Source organism: Pezoporus flaviventris, unplaced genomic scaffold (genome assembly GCF_033815535.1).
Source record: "Pezoporus flaviventris isolate CSIRO_AGI_PZ_B2104156 unplaced genomic scaffold, CSIRO_AGI_Pfla_v1 ptg000005l, whole genome shotgun sequence".
In the NCBI taxonomy this organism is placed as follows: domain Eukaryota; kingdom Metazoa; phylum Chordata; class Aves; order Psittaciformes; family Psittacidae; genus Pezoporus; species Pezoporus flaviventris.
The window spans coordinates 7,045,873-7,071,304 of NW_026892553.1; the positions used below are offsets into that span (position 1 = coordinate 7,045,873).

General features: G+C 53.2%; 1 protein-coding gene across 6 annotated transcripts; it reads left to right on the plus strand.

Annotated features, from left to right (window-relative positions):
- The first annotated feature begins 536 nt into the window (after positions 1 to 536).
- On the plus strand, positions 537 to 25,377 carry F8 (coagulation factor VIII). 6 transcript variants are annotated; one of them, XM_061445900.1, is made up of 28 exons: positions 1,163 to 1,395; positions 1,516 to 1,692; positions 5,113 to 5,237; positions 5,521 to 5,643; positions 5,839 to 6,051; positions 7,112 to 7,183; positions 7,628 to 7,735; positions 9,442 to 9,663; positions 9,942 to 10,176; positions 10,877 to 11,051; positions 11,991 to 12,084; positions 12,795 to 13,006; positions 13,446 to 13,596; positions 13,710 to 13,919; positions 15,172 to 15,462; positions 15,553 to 17,836; positions 18,088 to 18,253; positions 18,926 to 19,129; positions 19,704 to 19,932; positions 20,030 to 20,212; positions 20,412 to 20,528; positions 21,879 to 21,950; positions 22,269 to 22,354; positions 22,704 to 22,859; positions 23,594 to 23,738; positions 24,169 to 24,317; positions 24,564 to 24,740; positions 24,948 to 25,377. In XM_061445900.1, the coding sequence occupies exons 2-28, from the start codon at positions 1,541 to 1,543 to the stop codon at positions 25,101 to 25,103; spliced, it is 6,507 nt and encodes a 2,168-aa protein (XP_061301884.1). In that variant the 5' UTR covers positions 1,163 to 1,395; positions 1,516 to 1,540; the 3' UTR covers positions 25,104 to 25,377. The 6 variants fall into 6 exon arrangements, 5 of the variants coding, with proteins under 5 accessions (XP_061301882.1, XP_061301884.1, XP_061301883.1 ...); XM_061445899.1 differs by having other exon boundaries at positions 5,839 to 5,911; positions 5,999 to 6,051; positions 15,172 to 17,836; XM_061445898.1 differs by lacking the exon at positions 1,163 to 1,395 and adding an exon at positions 537 to 681 and having other exon boundaries at positions 15,172 to 17,836.
- Positions 25,378 to 25,432: the final 55 nt, after the last annotated feature.

The window sequence follows — 25,432 nt, forward strand, 5'->3', positions numbered from 1 at the left end:
GTGAGAACTGGCCCCTCTCTAAGAGCCTATGGACATGGGGTGCTCCTGCACAATGAGCCCATGGGACGGGGATGCTCAGGGTCAGTCCAGGGCTGTGCTGGGCTACATGGGGCAGTGGGACGTTGGGGAATGTGTTCCCACATCCACTGGGATTACCTCTACCCAAGGGTCTCGGCTCCTGTGTGCTGTCCCATTGCCTACCAGTTCCACCTGCTCCACAGTAAGGATTCACATTTGGGATCCCAAAACACCCATCCCTCCACCATCCCCACTGCCTCCCTCCGTCACTCAGGCACCAAACCCTGCGACATGGATGCTTCTGCACACACTGGGACTGTCACCAGAGGGGTCACTGCCCCTGTTGCACTCTTGCTGCCCTACAGCATGATTTATGGGCCATTTCCCTGCGCTGCTCGCCCAGCAGACGCCGAGACCACGCAGGGCGTTCCTCTTCATCTTCCTGCCTTCGTGAGCCGAAGGAGAGCCGCGTGCTGGCGTGTGTGCATCAGCACGTGTGTGCGTTTTGGGGGGCAGGGGGAGGAGATTTCTTGGGCTTTTAAAAAGGGCTATTGAAAACGTGTGAGTTTGGAACAGAAGGCATTGGTGCAAACGTTCCAGGGCATCTTCTCTGAGCTGTGCTGCAGGACCCCCGGAGAAGAGGAAAAGGGTGAGGAACAATAGGTAGGAGGAGGACACCCAGGGATCACCCCAACCCTCTCCCTCCCATGTGGCTCAAAGCAAAGTTGTGTGGCTATACCATCACTGCTTGGGGGCACAGGCACCCAGGGGACAGGGATACACCTCTCATATGTTCATGCATCCATCCCTGGCTATTTCCTCACCTCCAGCCCTGTCCCTTCAGGCTCCCAGTGCTGGGGGGTATGGGGCAGCTTCTCCTGCTTCTCAGCAATAAAGAAGCTGCACCCTGAAGGCAAATTTCCCCCTAAGTCTCCATTTCCTCAAGCTATGCAGGCTGACAGGTTAGGAAGGTGGCTCCAGCCCCGGGTACAAGCCCAGTCAGACCTGCAGGGGTAATGAGGGCTCTTGTAGCCTGGGCAGCAGCATGGTGCTGGCCTGCAACCTGCTTTTCGTCCCCTCTTCAGTGAGAGGGAAGGTGGGACCAGGCAGAGACCGCACCTAAATTCCACTTCCTCTGCAACCCTCCCTTTCCTCACCTCACTCCTGGACACAGACACGGGCCAGGACACGAGCCAGGACGCCGGGTCCTGCAGTGGCACTTACTGCTGCACTGCCCTCCCTTTCCTTTTGTTTTTTCCTCTCCTCCTGTCACTGCCACCCCAGGGGAAGAGGGGGAGTCCATGGCTCGCACGCTTCTCTTCGCACTAACCCGCTCCTAATGTCTTTGAGCAATTCTCCAGCGCTCTGACTGTGCCTGTAGGTGTTGGCTTTAAATCATCATCATCTCCTCTGGATTACAGCAGCTGGATGAGAAGATAAAGGCTTTTCTCTCCTCTTGCTTTTCTCATTTCTTCCTTTTCACTTCTCCCCCTGAAGCCAGAGCGGTTCCCAGCCAGCAGGCATGATGCTGATGGGAGCCCTGCGCAGCCTCCTGTTCCTCTGCCTGGTTGAGGAGGGCATCAGCAGAGTCAGAAGATACTACATTGCTGCCGTGGAAACTGCCTGGGACTACATGCACAGCGACCTGCTCTCCGTGCTGCAAGCGCCTGCAGGGTAAAACTCTTTCTATGGCAATTCCAGATCCCTGCTATAGGTGCTCTCCCACCCTGCATACACAGCACTGTGAGCTTGGGTCCAGGATGGTGCATGGGGGCAGCCTGGGGGGGGTCACTGAGCTGTTGGTACAGGTGGGAATGGGTGTTTCTGTGCAATGGGGAGTCACTAAGAGCAACCCCTAGTAATGCAATATGGAATAAACATGCAGAGAGAGACAAAGACTTATTCTGCGCTACTACTCTGCACTGCTTGATCTTAATGTCATTTGCCTGTGACCCTTTCAAGTCTGTGCCTGGAGCCAAGAGCTGGTTCTCCAGCCTGTGCTTTCCCTTCTGCTTGCATCCTGGGAGCTTTGGGGGGATGCGAGGGGAGATGGGGGTATGGTGCCTCCCTGCCTGGGGGTTGCGCAGGAAGGTTGACTGTGCCTCCTGACATAACTCAGAGCAGCAAAGCTCCCCGCTGTGCTTGTCCCTAGTAAACCCCAGCTTTAGTTATTTATATCTTTGTATATATTACATTGCTGGGCCTGAAGTTCTCCCTTTAGGGAATTTTTTAGTGTTTGGGCAAAGAACGGTGCACAGTTTGTGCACAGTGACAAGAGGGATTAGAGCATGTGATGGATTTGCCCAAATACCTTGGAGTAAGAATGAAAAGTGGCAGTTACATTGCTGAGGCATCAGGAGGGTGTTACCTGGAGACACAGCTGGCTTGGACACACATGGCTGTGAAAGGGCTGTTCTGACCCCTGCCCAGGGACCCACACTGTCTCAGGCAGTGAGGAGCTGTGGCCAGGCACTGGAAGGCAGGCTCTGGTGATGGCCAGGTCAGCCTGACTCGCTGCTGGAATCACTTACCTTGGTTTATTCCTCTTTGGCTACCGGCAGAAAGACTGCATCCAGCAAGCTTTACTAATGCCCCCTTTGCCCTGCTTTTACTAACGTGGCACTTAGATCCATTAACCTACACTGGAGGTGAGGTCACTCCTGCTAATTCACGCCTGTGGCTTTTCATTTCAGCACTGATTTAATGATGTGCTTGCTCGCGGTTTCTGACCCAGGAGTGACTCAGGGACCTGTCTCTGCCCCGGGGGCGAGCAGGGCATCACCAGGCAGCCTGAGGTCACTTGTTCTTCTCTAGAAAGAGAACTCTGGCTTTCTCAGAGGGGCTCAGTGACATGCTCCAACCTGGGCACGCCTGGGCAGTGCGGCTCCCTGGGGAGCACTGCTGTGAACAGGGGCTTGCTGCTGTAGCTGTTCCCAGCTGGATGTCAGTGCCCTTCCCCTGGCTTCTGCAGCCTCCGCCTGGTTCCCCTAGCATGAGGAGGGCACAGGAAAACAGCCAGGCTGGGGAGAAGAAGTGATCCAGGGGAGGGTGGCAGGAGCAGAGCTGGGCTCCCTCTGAGCTGTGCGTGTTCTCCCTTGTGGTACCAGCATCTCCTGGCAGTCCCACGGGTGCACATCCAGGCAGGACCTCCAACCCCCCTGTACGTATCCAGTGGTTTCTCTGGCACAGTTGTGGAAAGCCCTGCCAAATGAATGGGCACAGACACACCAGCCCAGAGCTGCTGACACCTTCCCACGAGTTCAGTTTCTCTTCCTCCCAAACCCAACCCTGCCGGCAGGGTCAGAGCCGGGACCAGCACATCCTGCAATGGCTCCAGGGATCTCAGCTCTGGCTCGGAGCTGGTGACCACGTAGCAGCAGCCTGTGTTTGAGTGCTTGAGCAGCGCAGGGTGTTTACCTTGGCTGTCTCCTGGCTCTGAGAGATGAACAGATAGTGCTGCTAACAATGCTGATTGAAGGCGCCAGGAACTTACCTCCCTGCCTTGGCTTCAGCTGCCCTCGGGGTAGGAAGTCTGGGGGGACCCCAAGTGCAGAGGACTGGCCAGAAGGACTTGAATCAGACGTCCCCGCACGGAACTCTGGCTCCTTGTCCCCTGCAAAAGCTGTCAGGCTATGTTGTGCTAGCTGGGACCCAGTGCTGAGCCCTGGTGTCACCAAGTCTTCTCCCAACCATGTCCCACGTGCCAGCAAAATCCCCCTGGCTCCAGAGGATTTCTGCCTTCTCACCCTGGAGAGCAAAGCTTGGTCCAGACTACTGTCATCCAGCTATGAATGATAACGGCTCCTAGGCAAAGGCAGTGGCCCCACATCTGCTTGGGGCTTCCTGCCAGCCCAAGTGTGGGGTTATAGATAGGGTGGGAAAGGCAAGAGGTGGGGGCACGTCCTGCTCTGCCCCCTGGGAGGGTGAAGCCCACTCTCTCTACAGCATCCTCCGGCTGCAGGTGGCTTCCAGCTGGCAGCGTGGGGGCAAGTGTGTGTCACCCCCTCCTAAATTTGAGTCACTCCGTCTCCTTCCTCTTCCTCTTGAGGAGGAGTTACAAAGGGAAACACTGCTTGAATGAAGGCTTAATCAGAGGGCAGAGCAATGCTCCCTGCTCCTTCAGAGGAATGAAAATACCACCTGGCTTTTGCTCCAAACAAAACGATGCTGGAAGTGGTCTGTATGGTTACTGGAAATGGTCTCAGCCCTGAGGCTCAAAAGTCAGCCTCTAAACTCCCTGGAGAAATTCATGACTTTGTTATATTAGTAAAAGTGCTGGATTTCTTCTGGAAAATGAATTTGTTAAGCCACTTACAGATAGAAAGTGGCCAGCAGAGATAAGTGGGGTGTGAAATACATTTGAGGCTCCTTCATCCTCTTGCTGCAAGGAATAGTTTTTAGGGGTTGGCTGTAAATCCCAGGCTGGCCAGAAAAGAAACGAATGTGGGGACATTGCTCAGACTGCAGAGCAAACTGCTGCAACCCTGCTTTGGAGTCCCACACAAGTCTATTTCCTGGGGGGAGCTGGGGAGGATGTTTGAGGTGATGATAGATAGACAGACAGACAGATAGATAGATAGATAGATAGATAGATAGATAGATAGATAGATAGATAGATAGATAGATAGATAGATGATAGATAGATGATGTGATGTGTCTGCCACACCTGAAGGGGATGGGGATGAGCGCTGCAGGACAGAGACCTCTATGGTACTGCTATGGCAGCACTTCCAGAGCTTCAGGTCTGTGCCAACAGGGAAGCACAGAGCCAGACAAGGCAGGAGGCAGGAGGCTGGCAGTGATACCTGCAGCTGTGCCTCCAAGCACAGCTGGCTATGATGCTGTGCCTCCTGCCCCTGTGTCTGCTTCCATCATGACTAACACCATGACACCAATCGCTGCCATGTTGTCATGGGTGAGCTGAGCAAACGTTTCCAAACACACCTGGAGATTGTCAGGATACCCAAAGGACACAACAGGGTGAGCAATGCCGGGGCCAGCATGCCAAAGACAGGGAGGGGAGGAAGAGGATGGCTGCTGCCCATCCATGGATGGGGCTGCACAGTCAGCCTTGACTTTTCCTTCCTCCTGCAGTGTGTCAGGGCACCCGGGCCCACAGCCCCCCCTGCCTGGTGTCCCTCCCCAGTACAGGAAGGCTGTGTTTGTGGAGTACCCTGATGCCTCGTTCACGCAGCCCAAGCCCAAGCCAGCATGGATGGGTAAGAAGCACTTGCAGCACGGTGAGCCCTGGCCCTCCGTGACAGTGGCCAAACTCATTGGGTTGGGTGCTGGCAGTTTCTCAGCCAGCAATGGGAAAGTGCTTTGGTAGAGTCCCAGTACAGCAGAGCTGCTGTGATGGACGCAGGGAGCCTTGCTGGTGCCATGCTACATGAGGGACAACTGCTGATGGTGAAGGTGGAAAGCCCAGACCCTTTGGGGCCCGTGGCTGGGTGTGAGCTGCCTGACCCCATCAGCCTGACCCTGTTGTCTCGCCCTGTTCAGGTCTCCTGGGCCCCACCATCCAAGCAGAAGTCTATGATGTGGTGGTCATCACGTTTAAGAACCTGGCCTCGCGCCCCTACAACCTCCACGCTGTCGGGGTGTCCTACTGGAAGGCATCGGAGGGTGAGTTGGGCAATAGCCAAGTGCTGCAAGCCCTTGAGCATCACCTCCTGCTCTGCCACCCTCCTGCCAGGAGGGAGCGTGTCCCTCCATGATCCTGCTATTTGCATCCCTCCTACAATGACAGGCAGTTGCAGAGATGGCTTAGACACCGTGTATTGCCACCTTCACCTTCAGTCACATCTGGCTGTTCTTTAGGTGCAGGGTATGAGGATGAGACCAGCCAGCCAGAGAAGGAGGGTGACAGGGTGGATCCAGGGAAGACACACACGTATGTCTGGGAGATCCCTCAAAACCAGGGCCCGACGGATGGCGACTCATCATGTCTGACCCACTCCTACTCCTCCAACACCGACAGTGTGAAGGACATCAACTCTGGTTTGATTGGAGCCCTGCTTGTGTGCCGACCTGGTAAGGACTGCTTGGAATGGGGAGAGGTTACATGCAATGGTGGGTTGAAAAGCAGATAAAGCTGCCTTCCAGAGGCTGCATAAGGCAGTGGAGTCAGTAAGCTGTGGTCAACAACAACACTTTTGGGGTCAACAGCAGCACTTTGGGGGTTTGGGCCTTTCCTCAAAGAGTCCCCATGAAGGGTTCACCCCAGTGAAGGGTTCAAACACACTTTGGACTTCCCTGCTGGAAAAAAACTGGTTGCTTCTTTCCTTTGCAAGATTTCAGGCCACAGATGAAATCTCAAACCTTGTTTGTCTTTATAGAACCATGATGGAGACATAAGTGTTTGTCTTTCCTTCACCGAGCTTTGATTGTTCAGGGTCAGCCAGGGTGTTTGTCAAACAGGGTCTCATTGGAGGAAATAGAGGGAAGTTTGTATCAGCAAGGATTAAGTAAGGATCAGGCAGCAGAGGCAGGACACGTGGGGCACTGCCTGGTCTGCATTACCTGTGCCTGCTCTCCTTCCTTTGGTAAACATTGAGGTGATGAAATCCTGACTGTTAATACTTGCTGGGTGCAAGGCACCAAGAAGTGTACCTGGAGTGGGACTGGTCACCCCTGGTTGAGCCATCTCCAGTAGCTGTAGCTGTCCAGATCCCTCTGTAGTCACTGGAGAGGAATGGGCACGAGTCACCTCCTCCCAGATCACTCTCTGCAGGCTCCAGTGACTCACCAAGAGCAGTTTCTCCACCAAGTCTAGACAAGGAGTGCAGACAATAGTGTTGATGAGGGGGCTGAGTAAAATGGGCTCTTCCAGGTGACTAAGTGGATCCTTAGAGCCTTCAAGGGGGAGGCAGCGCAAACTGACCTTTCGATGCCTTCTGGGGGCAGCTGTCTCTCAACCATGGGCTTTTGGGGACTGGGAGGCTGGAAACAGGGCTGTGGCAGTCATGAGATGTGGTAAAAACAAAGCACAGCCTGGCCTTGACTTACCAGTTCTTGGAGGGCACAAAGGGAATCCCCCCAGGAGATGATGTTTTCTAACCTTTAAAGAGAGCTATCCTGTGGCATCTTGCAGGGACCCTGGCAAGCGGTGGGAACGAGGACTCGCATCAAGAGTTTGTGATGCTCTTTGCAGTGTTTGATGAAGGTAACTACCCTGTTGAGTGGTGTTGGACTCTGAATTCAGCCCGGTCCATGGCACATGCTTTGGCTGTGGTGTGAGCACAACTGAGCTTCCACTCTGCGTCCCAAGCCTTGTACAGTCCCCAGAGGCAATGCACTCCTAGTGCAGTACTGCCATTCCTTCTGTTCCCCCTGTGAGGTGCAAGGGAGCTTGCAGCCTCTCCAGCTCTTCTGGCCTTGTTCCCATCACACGGGCTAAAATGATGTGGAGTAATGCCCTGTCACATGCAGTAGTCACCACCACATTCATGCAGAGCCATGGCCAGGACTGCTGTGGATTTCCAACAGGCACCACACATCTGACCTCCCTGGAATTTGGCTTTCATCCTGTTTTAGCCCAGTGGGAAGGTTTCCTTTTTCTTTGAAGTACTCTCAAGTGAAAGCTGACTGCAAGCTTCTCTCTCCACAGGGAAAAGCTGGTACTCCGAGCCCAGCTCCTCAGCAGCTCCTCAGCCCGTGCCTCACAACAGGACAGAGCTGCACACCATCAATGGCTACATCAATGGCTCACTGCCTGGTGAGTACATCAAGAGGAGATTGCAGGTGATGGATCCGTTAGGCTGTATTCCCCCAGAGGGACTATCACATCTCAACATCTTGCTCTGCCTTGCCCATTTACGCTGGGACAGGACCTGTTTCTGTCTGCCTGTGCTGGCAGCAAAGAGTTTCATCTCTTGCAGCCCTATGAATGAGGATGGAGGTAGTGCTGAGGGCAAAGTTCAGCTCTCACTCACCTGGGTCTGACAACGCACCTCTGTTGAAGGTGTAGAAGGGGAATAGAATCATAGAATCATTTAGGTTGGAAAAGACCCTTAAGATCATTGGATCCGGCCGTTAACTGAACACTGTCAAGTTCACCACCAAACCACATCCCCAAGCGCCACATCTTCACATCTTCCAAGTATCTCCAGGGATGGTGACTCAACCACTGCCCTGGGCAGCCTGTTCCACGGCTTCATAACCCTTTCAGTTAAGAAATTGTTTTTAATATCCATCTAAACCTGCCCTGGTGCAGCTTGAGGCCATTTCCTCTGTCCTGTTACTTGTTACTTGGGAGAAGAGACCAACACCCATCTCACTACAACCTCCTTTCAGGTAGTTGTAGAGAGCGACAAGGTTTCCCCTCAGCCTCCTTTTCTCCAGGAAAGCAAAAGAAAAGGCCATTCGTGGTCTCAATGAAGACAAAAGTCGACATTCTGTGATGGTTTTCTGGGAGAAGGTGTGGAGCTGCCTGAGTGTGGAGAATCCCCAGGGCAAAATGGGAAACGCTGTCAGGAGAGTCATTACCATCAACAATGTGCCTGAACCGCACCCTGAAATCTCCCTCCTGGGCCTGGCCGTTATCCAACAAAAGGCAAAATTCCCCTGAATTCCTTGTCCCGATGGATGATGGAGTTTAGGAGCTGAGTAGACCTCATGGTCAGCTGCTGTGTCTGCACAGTGGCTTTCCCCTCAAGAAGGCATCCCCCTTCACCCAGCAACCGCCTGTCTGCAGGAGCTAGCCTGAGAGGTGTCTGATGGAGAGGTGGCAATGGAGAGCTGAGGACCTCAGGATGGAGCCTCCACCCTGTCTCCTCCTGGGCTCTTGGGATCTGTTCCAGTGCCAAAAATAAGTGCTTGACTCTCTGTTTGACTTGGTTTGGTTTCAGCTTCCAGGAACTTGTTATTTACATCCCTGCTAGGTTGCAGAGCCCTTCAGCACACACTGATTTCTTCCTAGGAATGTATTTTTACAGCCCTCTCCCATTTCAGAAGCACACGGAGCTCCTCGAGTCTCTCCAAGAGGAGGAATTTCCTCCAGCCTTCAAGTAATCCCAGTGACCTCTCTCTGCCCTTTTTGGGGTATTTCAACTACTGCTGAGGAGCCGTGCCCCAGATCCAGTGTTTTAGTGTCACTCTTGCCAGTGTTGTGATGAGACAAATGATTCCCTTTTCCAGTTCCATTAGTTATAGGATCACCCACCTCTTTTGCCACTGCATCCTGCTGTGAGCTCCCATAGCACACCTCCCAAAGCCCTTGCCAAAGTCAATCCACTCTGTACATCTAGCTCTATGTAAGGGGCATAATGTGACTGTTTTACTGACAGTACATACATGACATTTCCAGCTTGAAGCCATCACCTTGCAAGGCAGGGGGCTCTACTCGGCACATGTCAGACTCTGAGTGGGGACAAGGGATGGACACAATGCTGACTCTTAGGTGCTTTCCTTCTCTCCTGGCAGGACTCACACTGTGCCTTAAGAAGCAGGTCAATTGGCACGTCATCGGGTTGGGCACTGGGGCAGAAGTTCACTCCATCTTCTTTGAAGCCCACACATTCCTGGTGAGAAGCCACCGTCTCAGCAGCCTAGAAATCTCCCCTGCCACCTATCTCACAGCCCAGATCATGCCAGGAACTGCTGGCTGGTTTCGGATGTTCTGCCAGATACCATCCCATCAACAAGGTAACCTTGTTCTGCAAGAGCATGGGGGAAAAGAAGTGCAAGGGGTGGCCTGGGCTCAGGGGTTTATGCAGTGCTGCAGTTCCACGGCCCCTCCTGTCACATAGGGTTACATCCACATGCAGTGTAGCCCGTGATGAGCATGGCATAGGTTGATGTGTGTGATGGCCTGTTTGATGGGACAGCAGGGGAGAGGACATCTCTCAAGCAGAGCCTGGGAGAGCGCACGCCTGTGCTGGCGTGTCAGTGTGACCCTTTCTGCCTGGCTTCTCTGCACCCAGCTGGCATGGAGGCCTTTGTGAAGGTGGAGGAGTGTCCGGAGGAGCGCCTGCTGAAGATGGGGAAGCTGTCAGATGAGCCAGAGGACATGGATTACCCTGAAGAAGATGAAGAAGCTTATCATGTGATCCAAGTGCGCTCTTCTGCCAAAGACAAGCCTATGACCTGGACTCACTACATCGCGGCCGAGGAAATGGACTGGGACTATGCCCCTGTGAAGCCAGTGTCCCTGGACAGGTAAGAGTGGGGATGTGTGCCCATGAAGCTGCTCTTAAGTCAGCCCTGCCAGCTCTTCTGCTTTTCCATAGACATTTGTTTTCCTTCTGCCCAACCTGGGCAGTTTGGTTCTTCCTTATTAATGTCAACAGTGCGGATGCAGGACAAGGATGGGCTTGGCTAGGGCATGGGAAGGCAGGACTGGGCTTTGCTCCAATTTACTCAATATCCTGCAGAAGCATTTGCCTCCAGGGCATTTGTCTCTCTGCCACCCAGACCTCTGGCATCAACCCCTTCTGACCAGGCAGCGATGCCTGGTGACCCTTTGGGCTTGTCTTACTCCTGGGAAGGAACTGGCGTGATCAAGAAAAGGCACATGTCTATTGCCTTATGCTCATGCACTGGGAGTGTTCCCTGACACAGGACAACCTGCCATGCTCTCAGCTCTCACAGTCACCACTTCCCTCCAAAACAGGGCATTCTCAGCCCAAGGCTGCTACTGTGCAACCTAGCTGAAGCTTTCTCCGTTAAAGAAGCACTGGGTCACTTGCAATGATATTCCCCATGATGCATATTGTGACTGCAGTAACTGGTTTCCCTGCTTTGCACTCTTAGTCCCCAGACAGCTGTGTAGGTCCTTGGATGATGGACTGGATGATGACTTTTGTTCTGACAATGTCCCACATGTGTCTGTTTGCTCTTTTCCCTTCCTTGCCTGCAGAAACATGACAAGCCTGTTCCTGGAGACTGGTCCTCATCGGATAGGTTCAAGGTATAAGAAAGTAATGTTTGTGGAGTATGAGGATGCAACCTTCAAGAAGCGCAAGGTGTCCGATCAACTGGACAAGGGAATTCTGGGGCCCGTCATTAAAGGGGAGGTTGGAGATCAGTTTAAGGTAAGAGGGAGATTGCTTTCAACAAAGAAGAAATGGAAGGGAAACCTCAAAGCTTGATGCTGTTCCTCCTAATAACACTTGGTTTGTGACTAAGGTCTGACATAAGACCTTGGGGTGCTCTGTCACGTTTGGTAATGTCTAAAGTTCACCAGAAAAGCAGATGTTACTGAAGGTTAAAGCTAAAATACTCTTGGTGAGATCAGCAGAGCCTCACAGGGTATGGCTCAGATTTGACTTCACTGCAGACATCGTAGGAACTGTGTGAATCAATCCATGGCACATGGCATCCATCACCTTCCCCTGAGGCGGGAGTGTTCTCTCATCCTCTGCCCTTCCCCGTCTGTGTGCTCTTACCATACAGTACTGGGGACTCGCTTGTGTCTCCCCGGGTGCCTCTACTGACACCTTGACTTGTTTGGTGTTAGGAGGAATGGGGTGATTTCCAGGAGCTTCACATTGCTGCTCCTGCCTGGGGTTCCTTGTGCAGTTGTGGGCATGAGGCTGAAGGTAGTGCCTGTGGCAACCGCCACAGGGCTATTTAGAGAAGTAAATGAAGGGTTACAAGCAGTGAAATGGGGAGTACTTTGAAGCTGTTGACTGTTGTACGTACTTGGTGCATTTGTCCTCTGAAGCCTCCTGGGTTAACAGACCCCTTCTGTCTCATATGCAAAGTGAGACTGAAGACTTTCCTTTTAATGAATCTGATATTTATATGCCCTCCCTGAGATGGGCACCTCCTGGAAAGATGGACAGTGTAGACTGGTAGAGAAAGAGTTATTTCCTCTATCCTCACTCCTGCTTTGTGGTCCCAGACATGTCTGGTTTCCTCCCAGTTGGACACTGGCAGGTATCTGATCCCAGTGTTTTCCCCCTGAGGAATCAGAGGGCTCACACTGTTCAGAAACCACTGGACATTCCTGCTGCCTGTCCTCATTTCAGATCGTGTTCAGGAACCTGGCAAGCCGACCATACAACATCTACCCTCACGGCCTCACCAGCGTCAAGCCATACCACGCCATGAAGCCTTCCCAAGGTAAGGCAGACCACAGGAACCTGGGACATCATTTGGCCACTGCCATTCTCCTGGGCCAGTAGAGCTTCCTGCAGCCTGTGGGAAGACTGGTTGTCCAACCCACCCGTCCAAGGGCCTGAGCCCTGGAGTCCTGGAAGCGATGATGATCCTTGGTCCGTGTCACCTTTGGTGCCATGTAATCCTCTCTAAGAAAGGTTTGGGTGATGGCTGGAGGAAGGGGCATTCCCACTCAGGGAGCTGGGACTGTGTTGTTTCATCCATCCTGGAGGCCTCCACTTTCTGATGAGGCAAAAACCACGCTGGTGTTTGCCAGCTTGCTTACAGTCCTCATCCCATGGACTCGCCCTTGCCTTGCTGTGAAGTGGGGGGTTCATTACGATTCAGACTCTCCCTCTCACAGCTTCGAGGGGGTTTCTTTTCATCTGAGGCTGGGCAAATCTTCCAGTTTGCAGGAGTTTCAAGGGCTTTCATAAAGGCATAGGCCTCTCCATGTTCACCTGGTCCCAAGGGCTCCCTTGGTCCTGATCAACTCTCCATGCACGTGCATGCTAGCAAGTGCACCATCCTGGGATGGGCATCGGTTTGGGTAGTTTTCTGTGCAACTTGTACGGTCAGGAAACCTCCTTTCTGAGCTCTTTTTAAAAGCAGGATCAGCCCTTGCAGGAGCAACCCAGACCTAACTGACCTGCCCTTGGGCTGTGTGTTGCCAGATAAGGATGTGAAGGACATTCCTATCCCCCCTGGCCAGTCATTCACCTACAGCTGGAAAGTCACCACTGAGGATGGGCCAACGCAGGCAGATCCTCGCTGTCTCACCCGTTTCTACTACAGCTCCATCGACCCAGTGCGAGACACGGCCTCAGGTCTCATTGGGCCTCTCCTGATCTGCTTTAAGAAGTCCATGGACCAGAGGGGAAATCAGGTGGGTCCTTCCTTTGCAGCTTCAACGGCCAGGCTGAAAGGCTGGAATAACTGCAGTGAGTGAAATATTTGAATCATAGATGCATCATAGAATGGTTTGGGTTGGAAGATCATCTAGTTCCAACCTCCCTGCCATTGGGAGGGACGTTTCCCACTAGACCAGGTTGCTCAAGGTCCTGTCCAGCCTGGCCTTGAACAAGCTTGGGTTTGGGTAGAACCAAATTTGTCTGTCCTGTTCTCTCCAACCCACCCACCAGTCCCAATACCCCTGCCTTCTCCATCCTCCCTTGCATGCTCTCTCCTCTCCAAACTTCGGTCCTATCTCCTGTGAAATAGCAGTAAATGTTCCCCATGCACCCAGGCTAAGACCTGTCAGCTACACTGGGCCCTGAGGCACTCTGATCAGACCAGGAAGAGCTGCTTCCCTCTCTGCCTTCCAGATAATGTCAGACAGGACAAGGTTGGTGCTGTTTTCAGTCTTCGATGAGAACCTCAGCTGGTACCTGGAGGAGAACATCAGGAGGTTCTGCACTGACGCAGCCCACGTGGATATCCAGGACCCCCAGTTTTATGCCTCCAACGTGATGCACAGTGAGTGCTCAGCCAGGAGCCTCCTGAAAAGCCTTTGGGAACAAACAGGGAACATGTACCAGCCATGGGGTAATCAGGTCCTGACAAAATGTTTCACCTCTGCTCTCTTCCAGCTATTAATGGCTTTGTGTTTGACAACCTCGAACTGAAACTCTGCCTGCATGAAGTTGTGTACTGGTATGTCCTGAGTGTTGGGGCCCAAGCAGATTTCCTCTCTATCTTCTTCTCTGGAAACACATTCAAGCGCAACATGGTCTTTGAGGATGTGCTTACCCTTTTCCCATTTTCTGGAGAAACAGTCTTCATGAGCTTGGAAAAGCCAGGTTAGTAAAATGGGTTATTCTGTAAATCATGGGCTTGGCATCCCAGCAGAGATACATGAGCACCTCCGGCCACTTCTGGTACCCAACTGCATTTTGGCAGCCCTGAGAGCAAAGGGATGCACAACCTGCTGGAACAGAAAAGTGAGAAGCAGTGATTAAATCCTTCTAAAGCTTAAGTCAAAGAAATTAAATGACCATGTTTCACTTCATTAATGGGGTGTGTTAAGGTCACACATGCTGATAAGCCAGTAAACTGGCTGCAGTAATGTAAGTACAGCGGACCTTGGATCTGCACCCTTGGCTCCAAGCTTGGAGGGCAAGGGGAGCAGCAGTGCTGACCCTGCTTGTGGGTTCAGGCACTGGTCACAGCATCCCGTTTATCTCCACATGTTTGCAAGGACAGAAGTCGCAGCCATGGGGAAATCCTAGAGGGGTTTGCTTCAGAGTTCAGTTTTATTTCCCCCCACTCCCCATTTTTCCCTTAGCACTTGCAGAAGTGGTGCCATTAACCGTCTCCTCACTCACAGAGGAAACACAGGATTTACCACGGGGCTGCAAACACTGCTATGATGGTCACAAGCACTGCACCCTGAGCCAAGCTGACAGGGTTCCTACATACCCCAGGTAGCTGCCTCCAACCCAGCCAAACAGTGCATCCCTCTGGGCTCTGCTTTCTGCCTGCTGATCAGGAGCAGCCCAGCAGCGCAGGCAGCAGCAGGTGACGGCTCTCCCCAGTGTCAGAGCCTGGTTGTTACACACTCCTCACCCACTCCTGGCACCTGGGGGAGAGGCACTTGCTGCCGGGAGCAAAAGCGTTGGCCGGGGATGTCAGTGAGCATGAGGCAGCCTTTTCATTCCTCCCTCCTTGAGTGGGAGAGCTGTGACAAGGGTGTGTAGGGCAGAGGTGCGTTTGACAGCACCAGCATGTCTTTGGAGATGGATTATGGTGATTACACTGCTCCTGCTGCTGGAGGCTTTGTGGGTTCTCAGTGTGTTAACTGGTCTCAAGTCTGTCCTCAGGGCCCTGCTGATGGTGCTTGTCAGGAGTGGCTCTGACGTTGCCAGCAGCCCTGGTGTCTTGTGAGTCCAGCTGTAAGATGCTCTAGGGATTATGAAAACATGAAATCACTGCCATGAACTGGAGGCTGCCTGTGAATATAGGATGCACTAGCAAGGGGGCCGCATGGGGAAGGCATCTTCTGGTTTCCCACTGTGGTGGGCTGATGTGTCCTCTTCTGCCCTCTTGAGACAGGTGTCTGGATGCTGGGGTGCCTGAATCCTGACTACAGAGACCGAGGGATGCGTGCCAAGTTCACAGTCTCGCAGTGCCAGCAGGAGCAATACCCTGATGGGGAAGATTATGTGGATTTTGAGGAGGAGGATGCCTATGCCTATGACTTCCAACCCAGGGGCTTCTCTAAAAGAAAGAGATGGCACAGGCCATGTGTGAATAGGGAACTGAATATCAGCTCTTCCGGAAATGAGACTGAGAAGCCAAGGTTGTGCTTGACAGAACCCAGCCACGGGGCCCTCCTGAGCAACGGTAGGATTTCTGATCCCACTCCCAATGGCACATCAACACTTTTAGGAACAGTCCCACACCCATCTGATGTTTCTATGTCTTCTCTGTCAGAGACAAACTACGAGCCGGTGTCCTACGAATCCTTTCTGGAAGATGACGAAGAGTCGTCAAAAACGATCAGCCAGGAGGAAGGGTTTGGAGCTCCTTCACTTGGAGAGCACTCCGTGAGTGCCAGTGGAAGGGTCTATGGTACTGTGAGCTCAGAAGGTCAGCAGTGGCTGCACCAAACTGTGCCAGCTCCAAAAGATGCTCTGGCAGGAAAGAAGGTGACAAACATCTCTGAGGTGCATGAGCCGGTGGAAAGGATGCAGCCTGGTGGTACCTTAGAGATCCTGGAAGCAGAGCCTCAGAAGACAACTACTCATGCAACAAGCTTGCGGAACTCAATTGCTTCTGGTGTTGACAAAGCTCTTCTTCAAGAGAACAGGAGCTCATTTCATGAGAATGACCTGGAGCACAATCTGGGACTCCAAGACACATCTTCACAGAGTACTGAGGACAGGTTACTAACAGGGACTAATAAAATATCCTCGAATCTAGATGAGCCAAAGGAGACAATCAATGCAGAGCCAGCTTTAAGTACTGATGATAACTCTTCTTCCACACTGGACAATCCTTCTGCATCTTCAGACGAGACAGAGAACAACGGGACTTCTCATGCTGCGGTTCGCAGTCACACCAGGGATAGCAATTATTCATCAAATGAGCTAGATGCCAGGCTGGAAGAAAGACCTCACAAAGAGGTTTCACAAGGCTTTCATGGGTCTTTCAAAGGGGGTAATTATTCTTTCATGGAGCCGGGACCCAGCAAACCTGTGCAAGAACCAATCTTCACAGAGGAGAGTAACTTCTTGCCTGCAAAAAGTGGCCCAGAACAAGAAGCCAGGGAACTTGCCAAAGGCACAAACCATCTAGAAACCACCTTTGCACAAACCAATGATCTCGAGCCTTCCAGCTATATAATGACAGAAGAGAGGGATGAATTAGTCTTGGAGGCAGTGTTTCAGGATGCCACAGCCACTAAGGAGTTGCCAGAGATGGACAGTCCTGCCCTGTCTGAGCTGGGCACCGTGGGCAATGACACAAGGCAGTTCCCAAATGGTTTCTTAAGCAGCCCTGAGCAGTTTCTGCAACACAGAGCTCCAGCCCCAAGCATGAGTGGCCCTGCCTGGCTGCCTCGGCAGGTCAGGTCACTGGAGAGCAGAACAGAGCAGGACGTGGCCAGCCAGCCCCCTGAGACAGCAGTGAATAGCGAAGCGTGTGGACCTCATTCCCCTTTTAGCAGCACTTGCTTCAGAAAGAGGTCCTTGACACCAAGCAACGCTTTGCCTGAGGTGATGGTGGCCCAGCAAAGCCTGGATACCAAACCAAACGTGGTTGAGGGGAGATCACAGCCAGGCAAGGATGCTCCACCGGCTCTGCAAGGAGATGGCACTGATGAGGTGCATCCCGAGGGGAGGCTGAGCACAGATGGCCGTGTTCAGAGCAGCAGTGAGGGGGCTCAGCGCAGCGGGCGCTCCTTCCCTACATGGGGAGCAGGGGGGAGCAGGGCAGCAATGGCAGCGAGCAGCTCCGAAGCTGCAGACCTGGCCTCAAACTGGGATCTGGTCACCCTGGGGGCAGAAGGACGCGCTGGGAGCTTGGGGAGCCCAGCTTTGGCTGAGCTCCATCCAGGCAGAGGTGCTGTCTGGGGGGGGCCTGGAAATGAGCAAGCTCAGGGGAGAAGCCAGATGGAGGAGCAGACCAATTCTGTGGAGCAGCCAGGTCAGTTCAGTTCTCAGCACCAGCAGCCCCAGGCCAATGCCACAGAGGACTATGTGCCTGAAAGCACGTATGGGGAAAGCCCGGAAGAAATCCCTATGAAACCAGCCTCCAAAGAGAACTATTCCCTGTCTTCAAGCAGCCCTGCTCACAACCATAGCAATACCACAGATCCAACCAAATATGTGCAAGCCAGTCCGGATCGATGGCAGGAGCTTGGTGGGGAAGATGTCCTCAGAGAAACCAGGAAGAGAGAGGGACAGGGCCTAGGAGAGCCCAGGGAGGATGGAAAAAGCAACAGCACAAATGGGAAGAGCAACCATGGCCCAGGACATAGGGAGAGACTGGCTCTGAACAACGGGACCCATTCCAGCCCCTCAAGGGCAAAGGCTGACAAGCCAGAATATGATGAGTACGGTGACACAGGGCAGACCATGGAGGATTTTGACATCTATGAGGAAGAGGAGCATGACCCACGCTCCTTCCAGGGGGAGGTACGGCAATACTTCATTGCGGCAGTGGAGGTGATGTGGGAATACAGGAACCAGAGACCCCAGCACTTCCTGAAAGCCATGTAAGTGTGACTGTCCCCCCTGTGTTCCTCCTGCACTGTATGGCATGGCTTCATGCGGGAGCTGGCATGTCCTGGAAGGCAGGATCACAGGTCTATGTACAACCCAGCCAAGCAGCCTAAGGGAAGGATGCTCCCAGCGCCTTCCCTCCTCCTGGGGAGTTTTGTGACTCCAGCAACCTTGAGCTTCCTTGCAAGTGGGTCAGGGATGCTCTAGGCTCTGCTCTGTTGCTTTAACTGCCCTCCCCCTGCAGGGACCCCCGGGGTGGCAGGAGGAAGCCTTTCCAGCAGTACCGCAAGGTGGTTTTCCGAGAGTACATGGATGATTCCTTCACGCAGCCGGTGCTGCGGGGAGAGCTGGACGAGCACTTGGGCATCCTTGGACCATACGTCAGGGCAGAAGTCGAAGATGTCATCATGGTGAGTTGAAAGTTCCCATCTCCTACAAAACCTGAAACCCTGCCATTGCTGGCTCCGTTCAGAGTGACCTCAGTGACTGGCAGGAATAGCAGAGTGTTTGGATGCAAAGCCCTGGACCTGAGACAGAGCCAAGCCCTGTAACAGCACAGCCTGAGCAGCTCCCTGCCTCCATGAGGAGCCTTTTAGGTAAAGGGATTGTAAAAGAGCAATGAGCTAAACAGGGTTCAGTGCAGCTTCTTTGGGTGCTCTAGCTGAGGGCAGGCTTGGGCTTCCCTTACCTCCAAAGGTCCTTCAGCAGTCACCTAAGGAAGAGGTGAAAGGCTGTTCACCAGGCTCATAGGCCTGGAGAAGTTGCCTGATTTCCACTGAAAACTTCACTAGAGTGCACTCATCACCTCTGGGCTCCAGAGACTGTAGTGTAGCTGCCCTTGCTCTCATTGAGCAGAGAGAGGGCCTCATCCTGCTGACATGACCAGGATGTGCTTTCCACTGGGGTCCCACTGCAGAGCCACAGCTTGTGGATCAGCAGGGGTTGGCCACTGCATGGGGACCAGCTGGAGGTCTGGGTACCAGGGACATGTCTGCCTCCTTCCCACCTGCTGGCTGCATCCAACCCCAGGGTCCAGGGCGCTCTCAGTGCTGCACCTTTGCTTTCCCTTCCCTCCGGTGCAGGTCACATTCAAGAACCTGGCCTCACGGCCCTTCTCCTTCCACTCCACCCTGCAAGCCTATGAAGAGATGCAGGATGCAACACAGGGAGAGGTGGTGCAGCCTGGCAAGGTTCGGAAGTACACCTGGAAAGTCCTGCCCCAGATGGCACCCACCACGCAGGAATTCGACTGCAAGGCTTGGGCTTACTTCTCCAACGTGGACCTGGTAGGTGGGAGCCTGCTCCATGGGGCATCCCAGGAAGAAGGGATGGGCAGCGTGCATGCATCCTGGCTGTGAGGTCAAGGATTTTCCCATGGTGCTGTGCTGAAAGCTGTGGCTGTGCAGATTCTCAGGTGTCTGCCAGCGATGGATGCATGTTGCTGTTTCTCCTCTTCCTTTTTCTTAACTGGGTTTTCCCCCTCATACCAAACTTATGAGACTTGTAGGGAACCATAATTCTGCAGTCCCCTACCACTCTGCCCAATCTAGCTGAATTTGACCTATGGGTCCAATGTTAGTGGGGTAAAGACTGTTGGACAGTTGGACAGACAGACACCACTTCTCTTGACAGTACATGCAAACACTTCCAGCACCCCTCTGTTAGCCTGGGGCAGAGTGGGGATCCCCCAGTGACCCCAGCATGTCCTTCCCACCCTGCATGGACCATGCCCTATGCAGGAGTGGGAGCCGGGCCAGGCATGCAGACAGAGTCACCACTTCCCTCCCTGCTGATCTGTTTGCGGGTGTCAGAGCACCCTTCCCTTCCGAGGCAAACCCTTTTCTCCCTGCTCGCCGGCAGGAGAAGGACCTGCACTCGGGGCTCATTGGGCCACTGATCATCTGCCGCCGTGGGGTGCTGAGCTTCGTTTTCAGGCGGCAGCTGGCTGTGCAGGAGTTCTCCCTGCTCTTCACCATCTTTGACGAGACCAAAAGCTGGTACTTCCTGGAGAACATGGAGAGGAACTGCCGCCCTCCCTGCTACGTCCAGCAGGACGACCCCAGCTTTAAGAGGAACCATTCTTTCCATGGTGAGGACGCTTGCCCTTGCGCTTCCCATCCCACGGTCTATACTGGGATGGAAACCCCCTGAAGCCTTGAGCTGCTCCTGACCACTGACTTTCCCAGCCATCAATGGCTATGTAAGCGACACACTGCCCGGGCTGGTGATGGCTCAGCAGCAACGGGTCCGATGGCACCTCCTGAACATGGGCAGCACTGAGGATATCCACTCCATTCACTTCCATGGGCAGCTGTTCAGCGTCAGGACTAGCCAGGAGTATCGCATGGGAGTCTACAACCTTTATCCGGGTGAGAGGCAGTGCGGGCACTATGCATGCTCCTGCTGCTGTGGCTTTATGTCAATGCCTGTTAGGAAGTGCCAAGCTTTTGGGGAGGAGCAGCAAAGAGGGGGAATGGATCTGAAATCAGTATTTAAATAGCACTTGGCACTGTGGTATCCCATTACAGCCAGTAACTCCGCTCTGCTCTGCTCTCCATTCCTGACCAGGTGTCTTCGGGACAGTGGAGATGTGGCCTTCACATGCTGGGATCTGGCGAGTAGAGTGCAAACTGGGAGAGCACCAGCAAGCCGGGATGAGTGCTCTCTTCCTTGTGTACAACCTGAGTGAGTGATTGATCCTCTTTGTGCCCTGGCCATGGCCAGCAAGGCTTTGAGTTCTCTGCCCCAGGTCTTTCAGCATCTCCCCTGGGGTGACCCAAGTGGGGTCTTCTGGGTTTTCACTCCTAAAGGAAGTCATTACTTCAGCTCTGGTCACCCTGCACAGCGCAGAGTTAGGGACACAGCTGGGGTGAAGGCTGGGAGAACAGCTTCATTTGCCTGCAAATACATGCTCACAGAGCTCTCATTTTCCACAATTGAGGGTCCCTGGACCTCCTATAAAATGCATTTACCCAACAACTGCATGCACACGCTGGTGCCTGCTCATGCTGTTGGGGAAGTACAGTGCCCACCTGCCTAACCACGTCAGGAGGTAAACTGAGGCACGAAGTGATGTCAGGAGGCAGCGGGCAGCACTGCCTGACTGCTCACATGGAAACAGCCCAAAGAGCAACTGCAAAATCCATAGGGAACCTCTGACTCCACCCCAAAGCAACACATTTCTACCTCGCTGTAAGTAAGCACTGGGGGAAGTGATTTGTGAGAGTAGCATTTTATCACTCCCTGGCAGTGTTCAAGGCTAGGTTGGATGGGGCTTGGAGCAACCTGCTCTAGTGGAAGGTGTCCCTGCCCATGGCAGGAGGCATGGCACTACATGATCTTTAAGGTCCCTTCCAACCCAAACCATCCTATGATTCTATGATACCCGGTCACACTATGAAAGCTTCTCTCCTCTTCCCAAAGGAGCATTAAAAATCACCCAGAAAATGTTTCCATAAGTAAAAAACTTGCTCAAGATTTCACACTCACATTTTCCCCAGAAGCATTTGCCATGCAGCAGACAGGCCAAGATGTGACAAGTCACTAACAATAATGGTTATGATAACAGACAAACAGCCCTGTGCTCACAGACCAGAAGAGAGACAGGGGTGTCAGGCAGGCTCTCCTTTACTGATGTGGTATTTATTGCTAAAAGATGCTGCCTAGCAACAAAAAAGCCCAGGAGCAAGACATGGGTATAAGGAAGAGACACTTGTCAGCACTGCTGGGAGATTGGGACACGGGAGGGAGAGGTCAGGGACTCGGGGCCAGGAGTGTGGCTGATGATAAGAACTCTCTGCTGCTGACATGTCAGGGTCGAGAGCAAGAACTTCCAGCACCCTTAACATTCAGGGATGGATGTGGATGCATCTGAAACACTGCTTAGTGTGAGACAAACAAGCCTGAGGGCTCCTGGGGTTTGAGACTGCTCCCTGAGCCTGGAGGCTGCTGCCAGCCTAGGCTTTTCCTTCAAAAGCCTTGTTATCTAATCAGCTGTCCCTGTGTTTTGCCCTCCTTCTCCCCGTGTGGCTGCAGACTGCCAAAACGCCCTCGGGCTGGCCTCGGGCCACATTGCCGACTCCCAGATCACAGCATCGGGGCAGTACGGTGAGTACAGGTTGTTGCAGGTGAGGTTGGGGCGGCCTTAGACAAAACAACTCATTTGCTTGCCTGCCCAAGGCTCTGTTGCACCAGACCCTGGCAGAGTCCTTCCTCCATCCATGCCCACGTCGGCATCCCAGCTGGGACACGGAGGTGCCTTCCCACATGTCTGGCCCATCATACCGGTGCTCTGCCACCCTGTATGTGGCTATTAAACTCTAGGGTGATCCTCCAGCCCCATCCCACAGAGGTACTTGTCACTGCCTTGGGTTGGGCAGCACCAGGAGCCAGCAGCATCCTCATATCTTCATGCTTTCCTTGCAGGGCAGTGGGCTCCTTACCTGGCCAGGCTGGATAACACCGGCTCCATCAATGCTTGGAGCACAGACCGCAACAACGCCTGGATCCAGGTAAGAGGGGCCCTGTTGCTGGAGGCACTGCTGAGAGCATTGCAACAGCGTGTTTGTGGCTGATGATCCATCCTCAGTGCAGCAGAGGAATCTTGATGGTCCAGCTACAACATCTGATTGTGCAACACCCCCACAAAGACAGTCAGAACAGCTCACCTCTCCAAACAACTCACCCCCGACCTCTCCCAGCTGCTGGCTGACTTGGGTCCTTCTGAACAACTGTATTAAATAGTTTTGTAACCTGTGCTCGTTTATATGATGAGGAAATGAGTTCCACAGGTTTACAGTGCATTGCCTGAACGTGGCTTGGGTTTTCCACCAGAAGTGAGTCCTTGACTTTCGTTCTCAGGTGGACCTTTTGCGTCTCATGATTATTCATGGCATAAAAACCCAAGGAGCCCGACAGAAGTTCTCAAGCCTTTACATCTCCCAGTTTGTTGTGTTCTACAGCTTTGATAGGCAAAGGTGGAAGAAATACAAGGGGAATACCACCAGCAGCCAGATGGTAAGATGGACAGGTCTTGAGGAGAGTGTCATCCCAGAATGGGGCCTTTTGGGGTGATGAGGGCTATGGAGCTCTGTACACGAGGCAGAGACCTTGAGCATTCACTGCCAGGATGACTGAATCACAGATCACAGATCTGCAAGGGACTTGCTGTCAATGTCTTTCTGTCTCATGTTAAATTGACCAAACTATTTCTGTCTACAGTCCCAGGTGGCTGTAAAACCCACCCGTTCACGTTGTGTTGCATGTTACTCAGAGCTTGGCATAAGATTTTACCTGAATATCTGGGGTTTTTTTACCTCCAAAGACAAATCTGGCTTTCTAAAACCATTGTGCAGGTGCAGATGATTTGGGGGATCTCTACTCATTAGAAAAAGCCACAGCTTAAATATGCATAAGCTGATCATGCCAGGAGGAGAAGGAAACAGCCCCCATCACAAACACCAGCAGTGGCCAAAACTGTTCCCAGGTTCTTTTTCTCCTCTCTGTTTGGTGAAATTATAAAGAGGTGTTCATTTAGAGAAACCTCCTCCTGTTTCTCAGCGGTTCACCCTGATTTGCCCATTCACACTTCTTTGGTCTGAGTCACATCTCAGATCATTTCCTTGGGCTGACACTCTTTTGTGAGGATGGTGATAAGACACAGCAGTGCCAGACAGAAATGTTATTGTGCCCACTGATCCCTGCTCTCTTTCCACTGGTGCAACAATCCTTTTTTCTCCCCTTCCCTGCAGCTGTTCTTTGCAAATGTGGATGCAACTGGAGTGAAAGAAAATCGCTTCAACCCTCCCATCATAGCCCGGTACATCCGCATTAACCCCACTCACTACAGCATCCGGACCACAATGCGCATGGAGCTCATTGGCTGTGATTTGAACAGTATGTCCCACCTCCAAACCACGCACCCAAGGAGGGGTCTGATCCAGCGGGGTGCCAAGCACCAGCTCCACACATTTCAGGACTCCCCAGGCAGTTGTGGAGAGGGAAGGAGGAGGCTGGAGATGGGATTGAAATGTTGGGAAAACAAAGCTGGAGCATCTCATTATGGTCTTAGAAATAGCAATAGCAGAGGGAGAGCATGGGGCCAGGTCTCACCACCACCTTTTCCTGAACAACCAAAACCCTACAGCAGCAGCTAAGCTGATATCTGAGGAGCTGCTGCCTCAGGCTGGGGGAGCAGGGATCAAGCAGAGACAGATGCTATCGGCTTTGCCTCTGCATTCAGGGTGGCTGAAGCAGTGAGCAGTCAGAAGGCACCTCCATGATAGGTCTCTTCCCACCTCTGAGAAGCATCGCTCCTCTCTTCCAGGCTGCTCCATGCCCCTAGGGATGGAGGACAGAGGGATCCCTGACCAGCGCATCTCCGCATCCTCCTACAGCAGCAACATCTTCTCCAGCTGGTCACCCTCCCGGGCCCGCCTGAACATGCAGGGGAGGACCAACGCATGGAGGCCAAAGGTAGCCCATGCAAGGTGATCCCCAGGCAGGTATCTGGGGCATGGGCAGGCAGGCTGGGTGCTTGCGACCTCTCCTAGCCAAGGGCTGTGTGGGGAGCATGTGCAGCCACATGCACCGTGCAGGCACACAGGCAGGAGAGTCACCTCACTGATTTAGCACCCAGCATCTCCACATGCCTGGTAGGGCAGGTGAATGTCTTTCCCATTGCCGCTGAAGGGTTGAAAGGTGACTCCTGTCCTTCCCCAGAGCGACAGCCCCAGTGAGTGGTTGCAAGTGGACTTTGAAGTAACCAAGAAGGTGACTGCAATCGTGACCCAAGGTGCCAAAGCTCTCTTCACCCACATGTTCGTGACAGAGTTTGCTGTCTCCACCAGCCAGAATGGTGTGCACTGGACCCCAGTCCTGCAGGGTGTCAAGGAGAAGGTAGGCAGAGCTGCTCTGTGGCCAAAGGCAGCCCGTGGCACCCCCAGGGCACACATGCTTACAGGAGCTTTTGCAACAGCAGTGATCTAGGCTGTGCTTTTCCCTCCCTTAAAGTATTCCCAATGCTTGTCTGCGTTGTGTCCTCAAGCCATGAGCTCACCGCACCAGCGCAGGAGAGCGCACCCCTGATTTCTCTCTCCTCTCCAGATTTTCAAGGCAAACCAAGACCACACCAGCACAGTGACGAGCACCCTGGAGCCCCCGCTCTTTGCTCGCTATGTGAGAATACACCCGCGCCAGTGGCACAACCACATTGCCCTGCGGATAGAGTTCCTCGGCTGCGACACTCAGCAGGAGTACTGATGGCTGCAGGACCAGGCATGGGCAGCGCCAGCCTCAGGACCCACATCCAACCAGACACTGGACTCTCACCAGGGCTTGAGCCAGCCCCCCGGGGCTCTGACCATCCCTGCTGCTGGGGAATAGAAGGCCTGCAGAGCTGTCACAGACGCTGGCTTGTTATCAGCATCTTCCTGGCCCTTATCTACCAGATGCCACATAGTCAGACGCAATGCTGAAGAATTAAACAGTAATTTTCCAGTGTAAAGCTGAAGAATTAAACAGTAATTTTCCAGTATCTCTCTGCACTTGCTCCCCTGCTTCAGCCTTGGAGTCTCCAAGGGCCCAGTCAG

Coding starts and splice junctions, on each gene's coding strand:
- F8 (XM_061445898.1), top strand. CDS start 1,541: ATGATGCTGATGGGAGCCCTGCGCAGCCTCCTGTTCCTCTGCCTGGTT. Junction 11,052..11,990: donor AGGTTGGAGATCAGTTTAAG/GTAAGAGGGAGA, acceptor TCCTCATTTCAG/ATCGTGTTCAGGAACCTGGC. Junction 22,355..22,703: donor GCAACAACGCCTGGATCCAG/GTAAGAGGGGCC, acceptor TTTCGTTCTCAG/GTGGACCTTTTGCGTCTCAT.